The sequence below is a fragment of the Nansenia antarctica genome, assembly GCF_963989245.1.
Source record: "Nansenia antarctica genome assembly, chromosome: 3".
Classification (NCBI taxonomy): Eukaryota; Metazoa; Chordata; class Actinopteri; order Argentiniformes; family Microstomatidae; genus Nansenia; species Nansenia antarctica.
The window spans coordinates 78,733,142-78,751,790 of NC_137688.1; the positions used below are offsets into that span (position 1 = coordinate 78,733,142).

Genomic DNA, 18,649 nt, shown 5'->3' on the forward strand with positions numbered 1-18,649 from the left:
AAAAAAAAAAACGCACCACACCCACATTCTGTTCATCCGAACCTCTCAGAAAAGGTCCGTCTCTTCCCTTCTTCCTTTTTCCGTTTTTTTCCGTTTTGCTTAGTTCTTTTTTCTTTCTTTCTTTCTTTTTGTATTTTAAACTTGACATCTCCCTGCGTTGTGGAACCCCAGACGGTTCACAACTGGGCAGGCGAGGAGTTGTCAGGCAGACCCAGCACGGTGGCCTCTCTGCCTGGAGAGGGTAACCTGGAGGAGAGGTGCAAGCAGGTAGAAGCCTCGTCTAGAAGCATGGCCTGAACATAACCTCTCTCTCTCCTCTCTCTCTAACCCCGGCTTTACCCCGACAGATACAGGCCTGGTTATGCTTTCATTGGCATTATGTTATTATTATTATTATTATTATTATTATTACATAAGTGTGAATGTCTGCTGCTGCCACTTTTTGGGGGGGGTTTTTGTTGTTGGTGATGATTGTGGGTCCACCGAAAAGTGCATGTGATTTCTACCAGGGCAGGAACTATTTGATACTGGTCCGATACCAAAACCCTGACAATGTGGTTTTTAACTCGACTGACCCTGACTGAATGCTTTAACCAAAACCGAAAAATAAATTCTCTCTCTCTTTCTCAAGGACGTGTACACAGTGTTGTCTGTGTACTATGGAAGTGCCTAACAGTACTTTTCAAGTTTGTCTGTTTGCTTTGATTTGGGGAGCTTCCTCCTCACTCACGCTCCCTCCTTGTGGTGTCCCGCGTGTGTGTGTCAGGCTGCCCAGGTGGTGCTCATCGCCCTGTTTGAGCTGAACACCCCAGAGTTCACCATGCTGCTGGGGGCCTTGCCCAAGACCTTCCAGGACGGGGCCACCAAGCTGCTGCACAACCATCTGAGGAACTCCAGTAACACCAGCGGAGTGGTAAAGCCTGCCCCCTGCCCCCACACATGTTTTTTTTTTTACCTTTACCGATTTATCGCCCCCTTGGAGCAATTAGGGGTTAAGTGCCTTGCTCAAGGGCACGTGCAGCTCCCTCCTGAGGCGGCGATCGAACCAGAAACCTTCTGATTGCTTGCCGGCCTCTCTAACCTCTAGGCTACCCCATCTTGTCACAGTCATTATGATAACGTACAGATGCGGGCCAAATAGATGGCCTGGAAAATATACAAAATATACAAATGTTCAAATTTCTGATTTAGAAGTAAGTAATAGACATGTTTTTTTTTAAAGATGACACGAATATTTAGTCTAGAAGCTTTTCACCATCAGATATTAGCGAGTTGTTTGTCCAAGTTTTCTGCCCGTAGTGACTTTTGCTGTGATATGATTGGACAATTTCTATTTTGGGGCGTGGCTTAGCGATAGGTCTATTACGGCAGTCCCTGAGACGTTCACTGTTCTCTTGTCCGTCTCCAGGCCTCTCCCAGTAACACCATCGGCCGCTCGCATCCCAGACACCCTGGCAGCCGCAGCAGCCCCCTCACCTCCCCCACCACCTGCTCCGACGGAGGGCTCTCCCCCAGGTAAGGCCCTCTCCCTCACCTCCCCCACCACCTGCTCTGACGGAGGGCTCTCCCCCAGGTAAGGCCCTCCCCCTCACCTCCCCACCACCTGCTCTGACGGAGGGCTCTCCTCCAGGTAAGGCCCTCCTCAGCCCCATGACACGGTCAACTTGGATACTGGTTTCATACTAGCGTGTCCCAGAGTGGTAGTACCACGACACAGCTGACGTCAGCCTTGTCAGAAGTAACATTTGGTTATAGATGCGTTTTTTTTTACGTTCTGAAAACAGGGTTAGGTTTTCTGATGCCTACCGACGCTGTTTACTAACTCTTTGCTAATAATGGAGTATTATGGCCTAGCTGTGGGTTAACGCCCGCTCAACGACCACAACCAAGCTACCAACACTAACGTTACTATAGTAACAACTATTGTCCCGCCGAACCACGGGAATATGCCAATTAACACGTAAACGCAATATTCCAGTTGCTACAGCGCATGTAAACACCTTATTCGGAATATTACAATAACCCGAATATTGACCTTAATCGGAATATGGTGTGCATGTAAACGCAGTCATTGTGTGTGACCTCTGGTCTGTGATGTCATCCACAGTAGACAGTCAAAGTGTGTGACCTCTGGTCTGTGATGTCATCCACAGTAGAAAGTCAAAGTGTGTGACCTCTGGTCTGTGATGTCATCCACAGTAGACAGTCAAAGTGTGTGACCTCTGGTCTGTGATGTCATCCACAGTAGACAGTCAAAGTGTGTGACCTCTGGTCTGTGATGTCATCCACAGTAGACAGTCAAAGTGTGTGACCTCTGGTCTGTGATGTCATCCACAGTAGACAGTCAAAGTGTGTGACCTCTGGTCTGTGATGTCATCCATAGTAGACAGTCAAAGTGTGTGACCTCTGGTCTGAAAACAGGTTAGTTTTTTTTTATTTTATGGGATTCTGATGCTTACCGATGCTGTTTACTGACTCTTTGCTAATAACGCCTCTCAGAACAGGGGGGGGGGGTTTATTTTCTCTTTCCGTTTCTGTCCCTTTCTCACTTTTCCTCTTTTCCTCCCTTGGGACTCTCCCCCTCCCTTCTTTGTCTCCTGCTCCTTCTCCCTGCTCCCGTTCTTCCCTCGTCCGCCCGCCCCTTCCTCATTGGCTGCGCTGTGGAAACAGTCGGCTCTGGGGTTGGAGCGCCGACGGCCTCTCAAAGTATCCCCCTCCCTTCCCTCCTCTCTCCACCCCCGCCGCCCCCTCCCTCAAGGCCCTGCGACGCGCTTACTCGCCCAGGTAACACGCCCTCTCTGCTGGGGGGATCACAGCATGTGGGATGAGGATGAGAAGGAAACACTCCCAGAATGCATCACAAAGTTATTTAAATTCCCTCTCCTTGTCTGAGCCTAACACTTCTATTGAGATTCTCTTCCAATGTCCTTGGGTATGTTAGGACCCCGCCTTAGCTTTTGTTAAATCTGTTCAACACTTTTTCGACTGTCCCTTACCAGTTTACCTCTGATGTGTTTAACGTTCCTCTCATACTAGGGAAAACCCCTGATTTTCCTACGCCACACAGAGAAATATTGTTTTTTTTCACCCATTTTTTTCCCCACTCAACAGCATATTGTGATTGTTCACTTCAGCAATCCCCTCACGAACCCTTTGACTCCCTCTCTCTGTTCCTCTATGTCTTTGTCAGTATGCACTGCATGTACATATACACAGGCCTACATGCAGGGCCGCTTGGGAGATATGCGAGGCCCTGTGCGAAGTCAGATTTGCAAGGCCTTTTATAATGATGTAGGCTACTATTATAACCGCGCGACACCAGGCACGTGCCGTGAGCTTTTAGATTGGGTAAGCATAAGATATAGAAATACACATAATTAGTGTTGTTCCGATACCATTTTTTGATCCCGATACCGATACCGATACCTGACCGTGCAGTACTTGCCGATACCGAGTACCGATCCGATACCACGGCGTTTGAAAAAACAAAACAAAAAAACATGTTTTTTGAGCCGCATACTCACCTTGATGTAAAATTATTGCTAACACTTAGTCTGGCACTGCTCAAAACCTTTGTAAAACTCGTAGGGCCGGTTTCACAGACAAGGATTAAGCCTAATCCTAGACTAAAAAACATCTTCAATGGAGATTTTACATTGAAAGTGTGATTTAGTCCAGGACTAGCCTTAAGCCTTGTCTCTGAAACCGGCCCGTAAAGTTTTTGTAAAACTTAAGTAAAAAAAAAAAAAAAAACGTTTTTGTAAAGTACTCGCCGATACCGATACCAGCATTTTTGTGCGTATCGGTGGCCATGCCGATACTAGTATCGGTATCGGAACAACACTACACATAATTACACAAATAATAATAATACACGCTATCAGTGAACGCAGTTTCAAGGAAATGCAATTTTGATGCCCTAGAACCCACTGATATACTGTAGTGTCACTTTGTGATCAGATTACCAAAAACAAAAAAAACAGTTGCCAGTTTCGACTATATCAGGGGTGCTCATTGTTCAATCTTTTTTGAACCAAGATCTTTTCAAGTAGCCAACCTGCTGAAATCTACAAGTCCAGTTTCAACATCGCAAACGCACACACGCACAACACAGACACACACCGTTTCCATCCTCCATAGTAAACTCACAACACACTTTCTTTTCACACTTTGTCACACAGGCACTTGACATCACATCACAAACCCTCCCTCTCTATCTCGCTCAAACACTTTTGGTCCAGAACCACTGGCACGGACAGCGACATTAGGCCTATCTCAGCGATTGATTAAGCAGCTCTCTCTCCAAACACAACAGCACAGGCCTACATTCAAAGGTAAAAGCAGAGGAAGTCTTAAATAAGAAGCCATAACCAGCAGCACAGCAGTACTCAAACCATATAAACAAGCATAGATCGCCACCAGCCTCGCGAATCATATAAATCATATAAACCGCTCATACCAGGCTTGCTGTAGCCCCTAGCGACTCTCCCTTTCTGGGTGTGAAGATCGGTGAGCGGTGGCTTCGGGCGGCCTTTAGCCAGTAGTTCTGTTTTTCCAGTCCAGTCTACGAAATCCCTTTAGGTCGCTGACAGTAATGTCCATATTCACAAAATCAAGCAAGTTATCCTTATTGATTATTATTATTTAGATCGTTTGAGCTAGCTAACATAAGCTATTCTGCCAGGCGAGAGAAAGTAGCTCTTATCGGAATGAAAGAACTACTGATTGGCTGGTAAGCATGCTTACCCTGGCCACATTAAACAGAGGGCTGAGGCATCGAAAAAAATAAAAAAGACATTTTTTCATGCATTCGAATGTACGCGAGGGAAAGCAGAGAGAGAAGTGCTTATAATGCAACGCAACGCAATGCAAGCAAGCAGAGTAGGGAGTGCTTACTCCTGCAGCTGGCGTCAAAATGCCAATTTCTTTATTTCTTTATTTTTACCCTGCCTCACGCGAGGCCCTCCAAAGCGCGAGGCCCTGTGCCACCGCCCCAGCTAGCCCCCCCTTAAAGCGGCCCTGTCTACATGCACTGTACTCTCTCTAGATCTATTATGACAACAACACTTTAACAACCGTGCCTTTTTACCTTTTTTTTTAGCTTTGTGTTGCATTTCATGTACTAAATGCGCTATATAAATAAAGCTTTACTTACTTACTTACTACTACTGGAGCCGCTTAATAGCATTTTTACAATGCTCAAGCTGCTATTTACACACAACGACCACTAGATGGCCGCTTGTAAATTAGCCTGCTTCCTACACAGAAAAATGGCAAAATATCTTTATACTAGCTTATCCTGATGTGATTTTGAACATGTAAGGATACTGGGTGGTAGAACGCACATATCTAGGACAAGTCATGAAAGGAGGGTCCTGAAATTTGATCGATTGCAAAGATATGAAAACGTTCTTTACTCGCGGCTGTTCTAGTGTTAAATAGAGAAGGAAGCCAGACTGCTTTTTTTCTCTTGCTGTTTGCGTGTACTAGTGGAATGCGTCCGGTGCTGCTGTGTGTATAACGACCCTCCCTCCTCTTCTCTCCTCTCCTCGCCTGAAGCACGTTGGAGTACGACACGGAGAACCTCAACTCTGAGGAGATCTACAGCTCCCTGCGAGGCGTCACCGAGGCCATCCAGAACTTCAGCTTCCGCAGCCAGGAGGACCTCCTAGAGCCTGGCCGACGGGACTGCAAGAGGGACCATGTGGTGAGTGAGCCCCCCCCCCCTACAACTGTATACACCCCCCCACCCCCTCAGTGACCTGCTGGGGGAGTCCCTCAAAACATCTGTCATGGACTGGGGGAAGCAGGTATCACTGCTCACTCGAGCATTCCAAACCGTGGCCCCCAAACTTTGGAATGTTCTTCCCTTGGAATTAGAACAGCGGTCTCGGTCGAGGCTTTTAAAAAACAGCTCAAGACTTCAGCCCCGCGGTGGCGCAGCGGTCTAAGCATTAGCCACTAGTGCAAGCTGCCCACCGGGGACTGGGATCGAATCCCGGTCTCGCCAGACCCGGATATGGCCGGGGCACACAGGGAGCGGCATATTGAGCGGCCGCTCCCAAAGGGGGGTATAGGACTATTTCCGGACAAGGATCCGTCGTGCAACACCGCCCCCGTCTGGTGCTGGAGTAACGGTGCTGGGCTCGAGGAGCCAGTCAGCTAGTCTGCCTGGCGATCTCCTCTGGGGCTGCCGGCCACGGGGTCGTGCGGCGGATCCTACGCAATAGGCAGGGGATAATTGAATACTAGGTTGGGTTCAATTGGATACCAAATTGGGTGAAAAAGGGATAAAATCTGAAAAACAAATTTATAAAAAAAAAACAGCTCAAGACTGTCCTGTACAGACAGGCTTTTGGCAACCCCCAAAAACCTGTCTTTTTGTGTCTTGTTATTATTCGTTGTACACTTGTTATTTGTTTCTTGTTTTTATTTTCACTTGTTTACCTATTTCTTTTAACCTGCTATTACTTTTGCTCTTTAATTATGTTTGTATATATGTAAAGCACTTTGTGACCGCTGGTCTGTGATAGGTGCTATATAAATACACTTTACTTACTTACTTACTTACTTACTTACTTAAACTGTTGAGCCACACACAAGTACTACAAGACACCCACATTGTCATCTAAAATCTGTCAGTTCTTTTTTCCCCACCCAATTGTCGACCTCTACGGTATTATAACGACCGTAGCCTTAGCAACGCACTATTTTTCCACTGTTAGCGAGTCTCCACTGTTAGAGAGTCTCCACTGTTAGAGAGTCTCCACTGTTAGAGAGTCGACTCATTTACATTTACATTTACATTTACATGTGACTCTAATCACAACCTCGCTTTCTAAGTGGAAGCATGTTTGACACCCCCCCCCCCCCCCCCTCCCCAGGGTTGTGCAACTTGTTCACACCCAGTTTGCTACAACCTTGTGACCGTTGTGTCTTCCCTCCTGCCCCCCCCCAGACAGGTGTGGGCGCGTCCTCAGACCTGGACCATCGCTCAGGGTTGGACGTGGTGGAGGGGGGCGGGGGGGGCGGGCGCACAGCCCTGGACAACAAGACCTCCTTACTCAACACCCCCTCCTCCCGGCCGTTCGCCGGGCCGCGCGGGCACCACGGCCGCGACTACAACCCCTACAACCCCTACAACTACACAGACACCATCAGCGCCTACGACAAGGGCACCCTGAAGGACACGGTGTACGAGGACGACGTGGAGCAGCTGGGGGACGGTGAGTCTCAGAGGACGTGGCGTGGCGTTTAACACTAGAACAGCCGTGCTCTTTTTACCTACTGAAAGAGCCTCCTCGGGGGTCAAATGACCATAGTCTTTACAATGCTCAAGCTGCTATTTACACACAACGACCACTAGTTGGCCGCTTGTATATTAGCCTGCTTCCTACACCGAAAAACGTCAAAATAGCTTTATATTAGCTTATCCTGATGTGATTTTAGAAATGTAAGGTTACTGGGTGGTAGAACGCACATATCTAGGAAAAGTCATGAAAGGAGGGTCCTGAAATTTGATCGAATGCAAAGATATAAAAAGAAAATAATACTCACATGACCCCTCATGGCTGTTCTAGTGTTAAGGTCCCAGCCGGAGTCCCGGCCAACGGCATCCCTCTCTCATCCTCTCCTCTCTCTCACCCTCTCCTCTCTCACCCTCTCCTCTCTCTCACTCTCTCCTCTCTCTCACCCTCTCCTCTCTCTCACCCTCTCCTCTCTCTCACCATCTCCTCTCTCATCCTCTCCTCTCTCTCACCCTCTCCTCTCTCACCCTCCTCTCTCTCACCCTCCTCTCTCTCACCCTCTCCTCTCTCTCACCCTCTCCTCTCTCACCCTCTCTCTCACCCTCTCCTCTCTCTCACCCTCTCCTCTCCTCTCCTCTCATCCTCTCCTCTCTCTCACCCTCTCCTCTCTCTCACCCTCTCCTCTCTCTCACCCTCTCCTCTCTCTCACCCTCTCCTCTCTCTCACCCTCTCCTCTCTCTCACCCTCTCCTCTTTCATCCTCTCCTCTCTCTCACCCTCTCCTCTCACCCTCTCCTCTCTCTCACCCTCTCCTCTCTCTCACCATCTCCTCTCTCATCCTCTCCTCTCTCTCACCCTCTCTCCTCTCTCTCACCCTCTCCTCTCTCTCACCCTCTCTCCTTTCTCTCTCCTCTTCCCAGCAGGCCGTCACCGAGACTGCGGAGAGAACAAGATTCTGCACACCAGGAGTTTCTCGTCCGGTAAAGGCATGTTTTTAACTTATTATGTTTTAGGAGGTTTTTGTTTTAAACTTATTATGTTTTAGGCGGTTTTTGTTTTTAACTTATTATGTTTTAGGCGGTTTTTAACTCTGCTCTGTAGCACTCTGAGATTCTTTTGAATGAAAAGTGCAATACAAATAAAATGCATTATTATTATTATGATTATTATTGGTGTCATCCACAGTGGACCCCGGGGAGCAGCTGGAGCTGGTGGGGGACCTGCTGAAGGAGCTGTCCAGCCCCGGGGAGCGGGCGGAGGAGCGGCGGGCGGCCCTGGTGGAGCTGCTGAAGGTGTCGCGGGAGGACAGCCTGGCGGTGTGGGAGGAGCACTTCAAGACCATGCTGCTGCTGCTGCTGGAGACGCTGGGGGACAAGGACGTAAGGGACACACGTAGTAGGGAACACCGCCGAGTGATGGCGCTGTCAATGGACCTATCGCTAAGCCGCGCCCGAAAATAGAAATTGTCCATTCATATCACGGCAAAAGTCACTACAGGCAGAAAACTCGGACAAACAACTCACTAATATCTGATGGTGAAAAGCTTCTAGACAAAATATTCTTGTTGTGTTTAAAAAAACATGTCTATTACTTACTGGTAAATCAGACATTTGCCAACTCCCGCCATTGTAAGTAATTGAATGTCATTCGGTCACGGTCAGTCAGTCACTGTCAGTGAAGAATTTGAGCGAGTGTTGTTTGTTTGTCCGAGTTTTCAAAGGGGGCGTGGCTTAGAGATAGGTCTGTTCACACACATACACACTCACTCACTCACTCACTCTCTCACTCTGGCTCTAAAACAGTGTCCTAAAAACACATACACACTCAGGCATTAAAACACTGTCCTAAAAACATGCTTTTTGCACCCCTCCCCAGTCATGTGTGTTAGCCTGACCCTGTCCTCTCCTGCAGTACACCATCCGGGCCCTGGCGCTGAGGGTGCTGAAGGAGATCCTGAGGAACCAGCCGGCCCGCTTTAAGAACTATGCAGAACTCACCATCATGAAAACCCTGGAGGCCCACAAAGACTCCCACAAGGAAGTGAGTACAGGAATCGCATTGACATCATTTGGGATTGTTTGGGATGTTTTATTTGATGTGATTGTTGCATTTCATACTGGTGTACCCGTTGCAGTAGCTGTGTACTTTTATCAACATAATATGAACTAGTAGACTTATATACAGTGTATGTAAACCTAAACACAAGAATGTAAACATATTGCACGGTTATAGAGCATTGAGCATTGATAGAGCATTGAGCATTGATTGAGCATTGAGCATTGATAGAGCATTGAGCATTGTTGCTCCATTAGAACCTCCAGGCCTCGTCACCCCTGCCCTCCCCCCCCTGTAGGTGGTGCGGGCAGCAGAGGAGGCGGCGGCCACCCTGGCCAGCTCCATCCACCCGGAGCAGTGCATCAAGGTGCTGTGCCCCATCGTCCAGACGGCCGACTACCCCATCAACCTGGCCGCCATCAAGATGCAGACCAAGGTCATCGAGCGCATCACCAAGGACTCCCTGCACCAGCTGCTGCCCGACATCATCCCTGGCCTCTTGCAGGTATGTTACCATCGCTGTCAGAGCCAGATATGTTGCTGGGATAGTTATGTGTAATTCACTGTGTGGGCATGGGGTGGCGCTGTCACGTTACCTGAGGCAGGTATAAAGGGTAGAACTTTTGTTGTTGTTGTCGGGGTTTTGACCGCTTTGGCGCTGAGTTTGTTTGTTTGTTTTATTTCTGCACAAGTGAGTAAGCCATTTTTGGCATGTATGAAAGCAATAAATTATGATTATACTGCAAATCAACGTCCCTAACCCTAATAAAGCAGCGACAACTAACGTAACGCTCTGACGTTACCCAACACGCTCAGGAAGGGGTGATGGAACATACAGGTGCAACTCAAAACATTTTAATATCGTGTAAAAGTTCATTTATTTCAGTAATTCAACTTAAAGGGGTTAAACTTAGATATTATATAGACTCATTACATGCAAAGCGAGATATTTCAAGCCTTTATTTGTTATAAATTTGATGATTATGGCTTACAGCTTATGAAAACCCCAAATTAGATATCTCAGAAAATTAGAATATTACATGAAATCAATAAGAAAATGATTTTAAATACAGAAATGTCAGCCCTCTGAAAAGTATAATCATGCATATGTACTCAGTACTTGGTTTGGGCCCCTTTTGCATGAATTACTGCCTCAATGCGGCGTGGCATGGATGCTATCAGCCTGTGGCACTGCTGAGGTGTTATGGAAGACCAGGATGCTTCAATAGCGGCCTTCAGCTCTTCTGCATTGTTCGGCCTCATGTCTCTCATCTTTCTCTTGGCAATGCCCCAAAGGTTCTCTATGGGGTTCAGGTCAGGCGAGTTTGCTGGCCAATCAAGCACAGGAATCCCATCGTCATTTAACCAGGTTTTGGTACGTTTGGCAGTGTGGGCAGGTGCCAAGTCCTGCTGGAAAATGAAGTCAGCATCTCCATAAAGCTTGTCTGCCGAAGGAAGCATGAAGTGCTCTAAAATGTCCTGGTAGACGGCTGCGTTGACTGTGGACTTAATAAAGCACAGTGGACCAACACCAGCAGATGACATGGCTCCCCAAATCAACACAGACTGTGGAAACTTCACACTGGACTTCAAGTGTCTTGGGTTGTGTGCCTCTCCATTCTTCCTCCAGACTCTGGGACATTGGTTTCCAAATGAGAGGCAAAATTTGCTCTCATCAGAGAAGAGAACTTTGGACCACTGAGCAACAGACCAGTTCTTTTTTTCTTTAGCCCAGGTCAGACGCTTCTGACGTTGTTTGTTGTTCAGGAGCGGCTTTACAAGAGGAATCCTACATTTGAAGCCCATGTCCAGGATCCGTCTGTGTGTGGTGGCTCTTGATGCACTAACTCCAGCCTCAGTCCACTCCTTGTGAAGCTCCCCCACACATTTGAATGGCCTTTTCCTGACAATCCTCTCCAGGCTGCGGTCATCCCTGTTATTTGTGCACCTTTTTCTTCCACACTTTTTCCTTCCACTTAATTTTCTATTAATGTGCTTTGATACAGCACTTTGCGAACATCCAACTTATTTCGCAATTACCTTTTGAGGCTTTCCCTCCTTGTGGAGGGTGTCGATGATGGTTTTCTGCACAACTGTCAGGTCAGCAGCCTTCCCCATGATTGTGAATTCTACTGAACCAGACTGAGAGACCATTTAAAGGCTCAGGAACCCTTTGCAGGTGTTTTGGATTAATTGGCAGATTAGAGTGTGACACTAGAGCCTACAATATTGAACCTTTTCACAATATTCTGATTTTCTGAGATATTTAATTTGGGGTTTTCATAAGCTGTAAGCCATAATCATCCAAATTATAACAAATAAAGGCTTGAAATATCTCACTTTGCATGTAATGAGTCTATATAATATTTAAGTTTAACCCTTTAAGTTGAATTACTGAAATAAATGAACTTTTGCACGATATTCTAATTTTTTGAGTTGCACCTGTATGGTTAGCCTCATTATGGCCCTCATAGCATCATAGCATAACTTCATCATCAATGCCTCAAGTCATATTTTGGCCAAATTGAGATATCTGCCTAACTCTACTCTCCTAACACTGCTGATTCACAGTGCATTATTGCCTATGCCTATCAGCCTGCCTATGACTATGGTGAAATAGTTTAAATGCTGGAGATTTGGTTGAGTAAGGACAAGTAGCAGGGAATGTTTTATTGAAAGCACACAGGCACTTTGAGTGTCCAGTCTCCTCTGTTTGTAACTGTGTGGCGGTGGTGTCTCTGACGGTGTCTCTGACGGTGTCTCTGACGGTGTCTCTGACGGTGTCTCTGACGGTGTCTCTGACGGTGTCTCTGACGGTGTCTCTGATGGTGTCTCTGATGGTGTCTCTGACGGTGTCTCTGCAGGGCTACGACAACACAGAGAGCAGCGTACGCAAGGCCAGCGTCTTCTGCCTGGTGGCCATCTACTCTGTGATTGGTGAAGAGCTCAAACCTTATTTGGCACAGCTCACTGGCAGCAAGGTAACAGCCCTGTTGGAGGGGTTTTAAAAACGATCACTCATCACATTCTCATTCCAACGCCCCCCAGGTCAGACCGACAGGGTCGTGGGGGGGGGTAAACGTCGTCTTTACAGGGTTCCCACGGGTCCTTGAAATCCATGAAAGTTTGTGAATTTGAAGAAAAAAAATCAAGGTCTTACATTTTTTTTTAAATAGACATGGGTCATTGAAAGTGCTTAAATTCCCCCCCCCCCTCTCTCTCTCTCTCTCTCTCTCTCTCTCTCTAAAAAAACAACAATTAAAAATAATTTAAAAAATATATATATCTAAAAAAAAAATGTACTTAGCTCGTCAACTAGTAAATAAGTCTCTGTATTGCTTAACTTTACACATATTTCACAATATATTGTTTTGCTGTGCTGTGGAAGAGAAGGCAAGAGAAGCCATCTAGTGTTCACACATTCAAGCCTCTCTTTTTAATTGTTGTCTGTGAGCGGATAGTTCCTATTATATAAATTCTCATCTAGGTCTGTGCCGTGTTGGTGTCCTTGAATTTGAGGGAATTGAGTCTTGAAAATCCTTGAAAAGTGCTTGAATGTGATGTTTCAGAAGGTGTGGGAACCCTGTCTTTCTTCCTGACCTCCCTCTGGTTCCCCTCTAGATGAAGCTGCTGAACTTGTACATCAAGAGGGCCCAGACGTCCACCAGCAACAGCAGCAGCTCCTCAGACATCTCCTCACACTAGCCGGCGGATGGCCGTGTTCCAGGAGCGTGTGCCAAGAACATCCAGGCAAGGCCCGGCCTCCCCCCACACCCCCCCACGGCTCCGGGGTCTCCTGCTACAGGCCCCACGGTCTGTTGTTCCTGTTGGAGGAACATCTGCCGGTCGCAATCAGTGTTTCTTTGTTGTTTTGTTTGTTTCTGTTGTATGTCGTTGGTCCTTTAATTCCACATCCTTTAAAATTCTACTGTGATACTTCACATCTTTCTATGTTATAATGAGTTGTAACAAGCTTCGAATGACATCTGAACCCTTTTGGAAGGCTATGATGTCGATAAACGCAGAGTGTCGCTCTATACACTACGGCCTCTCTGCCTCTGGTGTTTTTGTCTTGCAACGGATCAATTTTTAGGGCATTTTAAATCGAGTAATTAAGAAATGCCGATGCATATTCAATAGCGATGTGCCATCTTAAACAATTGTACTTGGGAACAATGATATGTTTTTAAGCCTGTATGTATTTAAGGATCCTTGTGAAGAGGTAAAAAAATCCACCATCTTAAACCTCCACCTCAGTCCATTAGTGGTAAGATGATCATTTGGCTGGCCAATGATTATGTACAGTGAACCTGTAGAAGACTGTGTCCATTCCCTGTGTGTAACGCCTGTGTAGACATTGTAGTTTGGGCCAAACAACCGATGAATACTTGTTTTTTTCCCTTTTCACAAGGATCACAATATTACCCTTCATAGATTAAAAAGGGGAAGTATTGGTGGATGTGTCTGCTGTCTGACATGCTTGGAAATTCGCAAAACAAAAGTCAAGACTACTGTGATTTGTAGTATTCTTGTAACTTTGAGTAATTCCAAAATCGAATGTAAATCACTATGAAGAGTCCGACATTTTTCAACGTGACACTTTTTGTCGGAAGGCAAAAATATGGGCAATACCTATTTGACAATCTGAAATATTAGTATATATCATACAAATCTAGTCTATTGTCAAAATTAAGTGCCAGCGATTGAAGAACGCCAGCGCTAAGTGCCAGCGCTATGAAAATAGAAGGCAAAAAAAACAGATCAACAATAACCCCCTTTTGACAGCGGTGGCAGTGCGTTTCGAGGCTTATTAGAGGCTGGCTAGTGCTGAAAGCCTGGTGCTTTGAACCTAGCGAACAAGCCCCTTTACATTTCCACAGCTGGGCTTTCTAGTCCCGGGCCGTAGAATAGTTAAACATCCTCGCACTAAACCGTGCCCTTAGCCCCACCTGGCTACAAGGACCAGGGGGGGTAGAGGAGGCTAAACGGCCTGTATGTAGTAGTAGTAAGCACCTTGCACCCTGGTGTGATTGTGTTAAAGCAATTGGCCGTGGCGCGCAGGGTGTAAGCCCCGCAATGGAAAAGTCGGCTATTGGAGTTTGGTCTTTTTTAATTAAATTGTTTAAAAACAGCAATAAGTACCCACGAAAAAAAAATCTAATTTGGATAGACTTTTCTCATCAAAGCACTGTCAATTACCATTGTGATCTTCACTTGAGACGCTCTCAGCCGGTAAATGTACAGATGTGTCGTTTTAAGTGCACCAATGAAATGTTACTGCTGCTTTAGAAATACTGATGATGGCGTCCAACCCGATGTATGTACTGTACTGTACTGTACTGATTGTGAATGTTGAAGGTACAGGTGTTCCGGTTGGATGATGATGGATTAGGTGTCACTGAAGACTGTCAGGCCTTACTCTGTTTCTGTAGGACAGCTTCACTACATTGACTGTTAAATGTACTGTAACAGTGCAGAAATGTTTCTTTTTTTTCTCAAATGTGAGAACTCATAGCAATGCTATCTGCTCTCCACCGAAGGCTGCCTGTGTGAAGTCCAATACGTCGGTGGTCAAATACAGTATGTCTTTGTTAGACCTCGCCTGTCGCTATTTTAGGCCGATTAAATTAAAAATCGAAAGTGTTTTTGTACAGTATCTTATTTTAAATCATTGCTTCTCAAACTTGTAACGAAATAGTCCGAAACCACATTTCCTGCATGCAAGAGAACATGCTTTGTTTCACAACCTCAGTTACTACATTCCCAGCTGGTGGAGGATACACTCTGAATGTCTGGTCAGCGTATATGACACACTATTCATGTCCAGAAGAATCAAGCAAGCTAGGGCTAAATTAGCAGACCGTAACAACGTTGTATACATACTGTACAGTATTTGTCTGCTGTGTGCACACATTGGCCTGGATAATGTAATTATCCACAAGTCATGTGTCTTGAATATGTATTTGCGTGTGCCTTTTTTCCCCCCAGTGTACCCTGCAATATTAATCCATACTAACAGCTTATGACCCTACCGTTGGTATCCTGCACCATTTCAACTGTGTGTGACGACTGATTCCATTGAAGACTAAGGCTACTGTACATACACTAAAGCCGGTCATTTCATGGCTATATTTTCAACATATTGTATGTTTTTTGGCCTGTTATATTCCTTGTAAACCACTTGCAACGCATGGTTTTATTTTAGTATCAGTCATGTTTGATCTCATACCTATATTTATGTTTTATTTTCTGTGTTATTATGACAACTGTACATATTTCCCTGTTTTGTTCACTCTCTCCTGTGACAGAATTTGCATAAACCTAAACTTGAAATAAACCAACTTCAGACTTTTTTGGGGTTTTGTTTTTGTTTTGATTCTTTCCCATCCATACAGTATACTCAACCACGTGGGGTGCAGATAGAGGAGATCTACTGCAGGACGCAGAATCACCAGTAGATGGCGCTATGTAAGCTAAAGTAATCAGGACCATGTTCTTTCTGTGTGTATTTAAGACGCATAACAACCAATTGTAACTTATCTAGAATGAATTTAGAAAAACACAATGCTGTCCGGTCTCAGCTGTCCAGCTCAGAGAGCTTTGGAACTCCAACTGCTCCCAGAAATTAGTTCTCCCCGGGAATCTTCCAGTTGTTTCACACACAGGAAACACAGTAAACACCTCTTACACAGTAATTGGTTTGAAGATAATAGTTCTGAATAATTATTTGACTTGACAAACCAAATGATCGGTGTGTGTTGAAGTTGCATTTTGCTCAAAGCAAAGAGAGTGTTAGTGTTGGTACCTTTGAGGTGCGATTCCCCTTCGTCACAGTGGACCGTTCGATAAGACAACTTCTGGTACAATGTATGTCTTTTCCAGGGATGCAGTGAGTGGCTTACAAGCTTTATCTGGGTACAAGTCTTTAAACACTTAAACACCTATTTTAGATCACTCCGAATGCTCCTTTTAATTGAAACGTCGGCGCCGTGTGGACGTGAGCCACTGTGTAAACGGCGTGTGTGTGCGCGCTGTGCTGGCCTGTCAGATAGGCCGCAGTGAAACAGACTCATTAGAGCTGCGGCCTCTCTGCGGTGGCCTCCTCTCCGCCCTGACACGTCTCTGAGCCCTGCCTTTCCATTAGTATTCACATGCTGTTGGAAATTAATTTTATTAAAGCCCTCAATTCCCCCACCAACCAACCCCGCCCCCCCTCTTGTTTAAAGATCTTTATAGTGTATGATTAGCACATATTTCACCAACCTGGCTAGGAGTGGCGGCTAGGTCGGGAGGTCGCGCGAATGAAAGAAAACGACTTCATTGTGAGATGACTAGGCCATAAATCATCGCCCGTTTTCTATAAATCACGGCAGATGGCAGGGAGCGGAGCCGAGACTCGTGGGAGCTCGTAGGGCCCTGTGCATGATGGGAACGGTGGACTGTAGCAGACGCTGGCAGACTAAGAGGTCACCGGTGAGGAAAGACAGTGAGGCAGCGCAGGCAGGGGCTGCAGAGGGGGGATAGAGAGAGAGAGAGAGTCTCTTTCCTGTGGGCCAATGTTTGGGTTGGGTTTGATGAGATGCACACCCCGGGGTCTCTGGAACACCACCTCTCCAGGCTTGCCCTCCATTTAATGTGTCTAATCTGTCTGTTTAATATGGATGTGTGCCTCCATCCCCCTCAGTCCCCGAGCTGGAAGTGAGCACTGTCAAACTGACACCAAATGTCTTCAGATAGACAGGAATCCGGGAGGTGAATTCTCTCTTAGTCTTTTGTATTATTCATCATGCTTATTTAAAGGGATCAGAGTACTGTATGAAGCAGCTAAATAGACAGAAACTAATGTACTACTACTACGTTGTACTAACGTAGGCCTACTACATGTATTACACGTTCCTGTCATCTATGCCCCCAAACGAAACCAGCGTAGGCCTACAGTATATGGACTTACAGTCTGAGTGTGTTATATGACATGGCATTTGATGCACTTGTGTTTCTGCATATAGTACTGCTCGGAGGAGCGACTGGATGTCTGGTTGGTGCGCTGTTGTCGCTGTAACCACAGTTCGACTTCAAGAAGGAAACATCATCCCGGAGGAATCACTCGTAGGTCAGAGGTCAAGGTCAGGTGTGGAACGAGCAGACGGTATAGAGAGAGTACATCAGTCTCTTCCTCTGAGCCAGCCGTATGGTAGTAGGTCTCAAGGATGCCGATCTGTAGTTTCTGTGGTTCATCAGGAAACATCAATTGAATTATTCTGAATACCTTTATGATATTTTGTCCGATATTGTCAATCTGTTTTTACTGTTACCGAACAGCTTTTGAACAGCGTTACTAGACTATTATACTATCAGGCTGGCTACTGACACAGCACGGTTCCCAGTTCTTCCACTAGAGGGAGCTTTAGGGCTACTAAACTAGGCCAAGGCTAGCCTGCTTCATGTCATTACAGTAAGATTACAATTGGATTTCTTCAACCTGTTGAGCATGAAACGGATTATAATAATAATAATAAAAAATCATCATTTATCATTGTTTATTTTCAAACAAAGAACTTTATTGGCCACTTTGGCCCGTTATCCTGCAAAAGCGGGAAAGTTACTGTCCTCTAACTCTAAACTAACAGTAGGCCGACGCAAGTAGAAGTTGATATATGATACATATTCATTCAAGATATATGTAGCCTAGGCCTATTCATAATACAGTATTAATTTCCTCACAGTATTTATCATGAGAAAAAAACAAGTGTTTTTATCATCTCGTAAAGCTGCCAAAATGCATTTCGCCAAGCTGCACAATAGCTCACAGAGCACATTTCCCTCCTCAGCTCCTTACCTAATTGATCTCCCTCCACGTACTGTGGCCTCTCCACGGGCCTGCACACAATGCAAGGCTGTGATTATGGTCTTATTTAGCAGGAAAATAAAAGATGGCTTCCTCTGAGAGGAGGGATTTATGGGCCTGTCTTAGCAGTTGGCTCCTGGTTTCTCAGATCTGCTTTTACTCCGGTGTCCCCTCTGACCTGGGGGTCGTTAGAGACCCCGGAGCAGCCCTGATTGGTTGACCACTGGTTCTGGACCGCTTGTTCTCAATTAAACACTGTACTTACCATGCGGCGGCGGCTCAACAAATCCTACAGACATCTGTTTGAAATTGCCACTTGTGATAATTATGTTGGCCTATGTAATTTCTGTGTTTTTGTAGATTATAGAGGCAGAATATTAATGATGGCGATATGTAGAGCAGACAGGCCGCATTTCAATTGTTGTCTGTTTGAAGTATTTGTTTTCTCTCTCCAGGAAATGTTAAGTTGATTCAGATTTCATCAATATACTTCTATCAATAAA

The 18,649-nt window shown here is 45.8% G+C and overlaps 1 protein-coding gene across 1 annotated transcript in view; it reads left to right on the plus strand.

The window, feature by feature from the left end:
• LOC308152139 (CLIP-associating protein 1-B-like) overlaps nt 1-13,006 on the plus strand; it is a gene marked incomplete at both ends in the record, with an annotated part of 61,487 nt that extends 48,481 nt beyond the window's left edge. Inside the window, 12 exons of the mRNA XM_080525052.1 lie at nt 172-267; nt 767-913; nt 1,409-1,515; nt 2,671-2,784; nt 5,560-5,707; nt 6,959-7,226; nt 8,170-8,226; nt 8,432-8,625; nt 9,158-9,286; nt 9,600-9,806; nt 12,166-12,282; nt 12,923-13,006. Coding sequence (XP_080381178.1) covers nt 172-267; nt 767-913; nt 1,409-1,515; nt 2,671-2,784; nt 5,560-5,707; nt 6,959-7,226; nt 8,170-8,226; nt 8,432-8,625; nt 9,158-9,286; nt 9,600-9,806; nt 12,166-12,282; nt 12,923-13,006 — 1,668 coding nt within the window. The remainder of the gene's footprint in view (nt 1-171; nt 268-766; nt 914-1,408; nt 1,516-2,670; nt 2,785-5,559; nt 5,708-6,958; nt 7,227-8,169; nt 8,227-8,431; nt 8,626-9,157; nt 9,287-9,599; nt 9,807-12,165; nt 12,283-12,922) is intronic.
• Nucleotides 13,007-18,649: the final 5,643 nt, after the last annotated feature.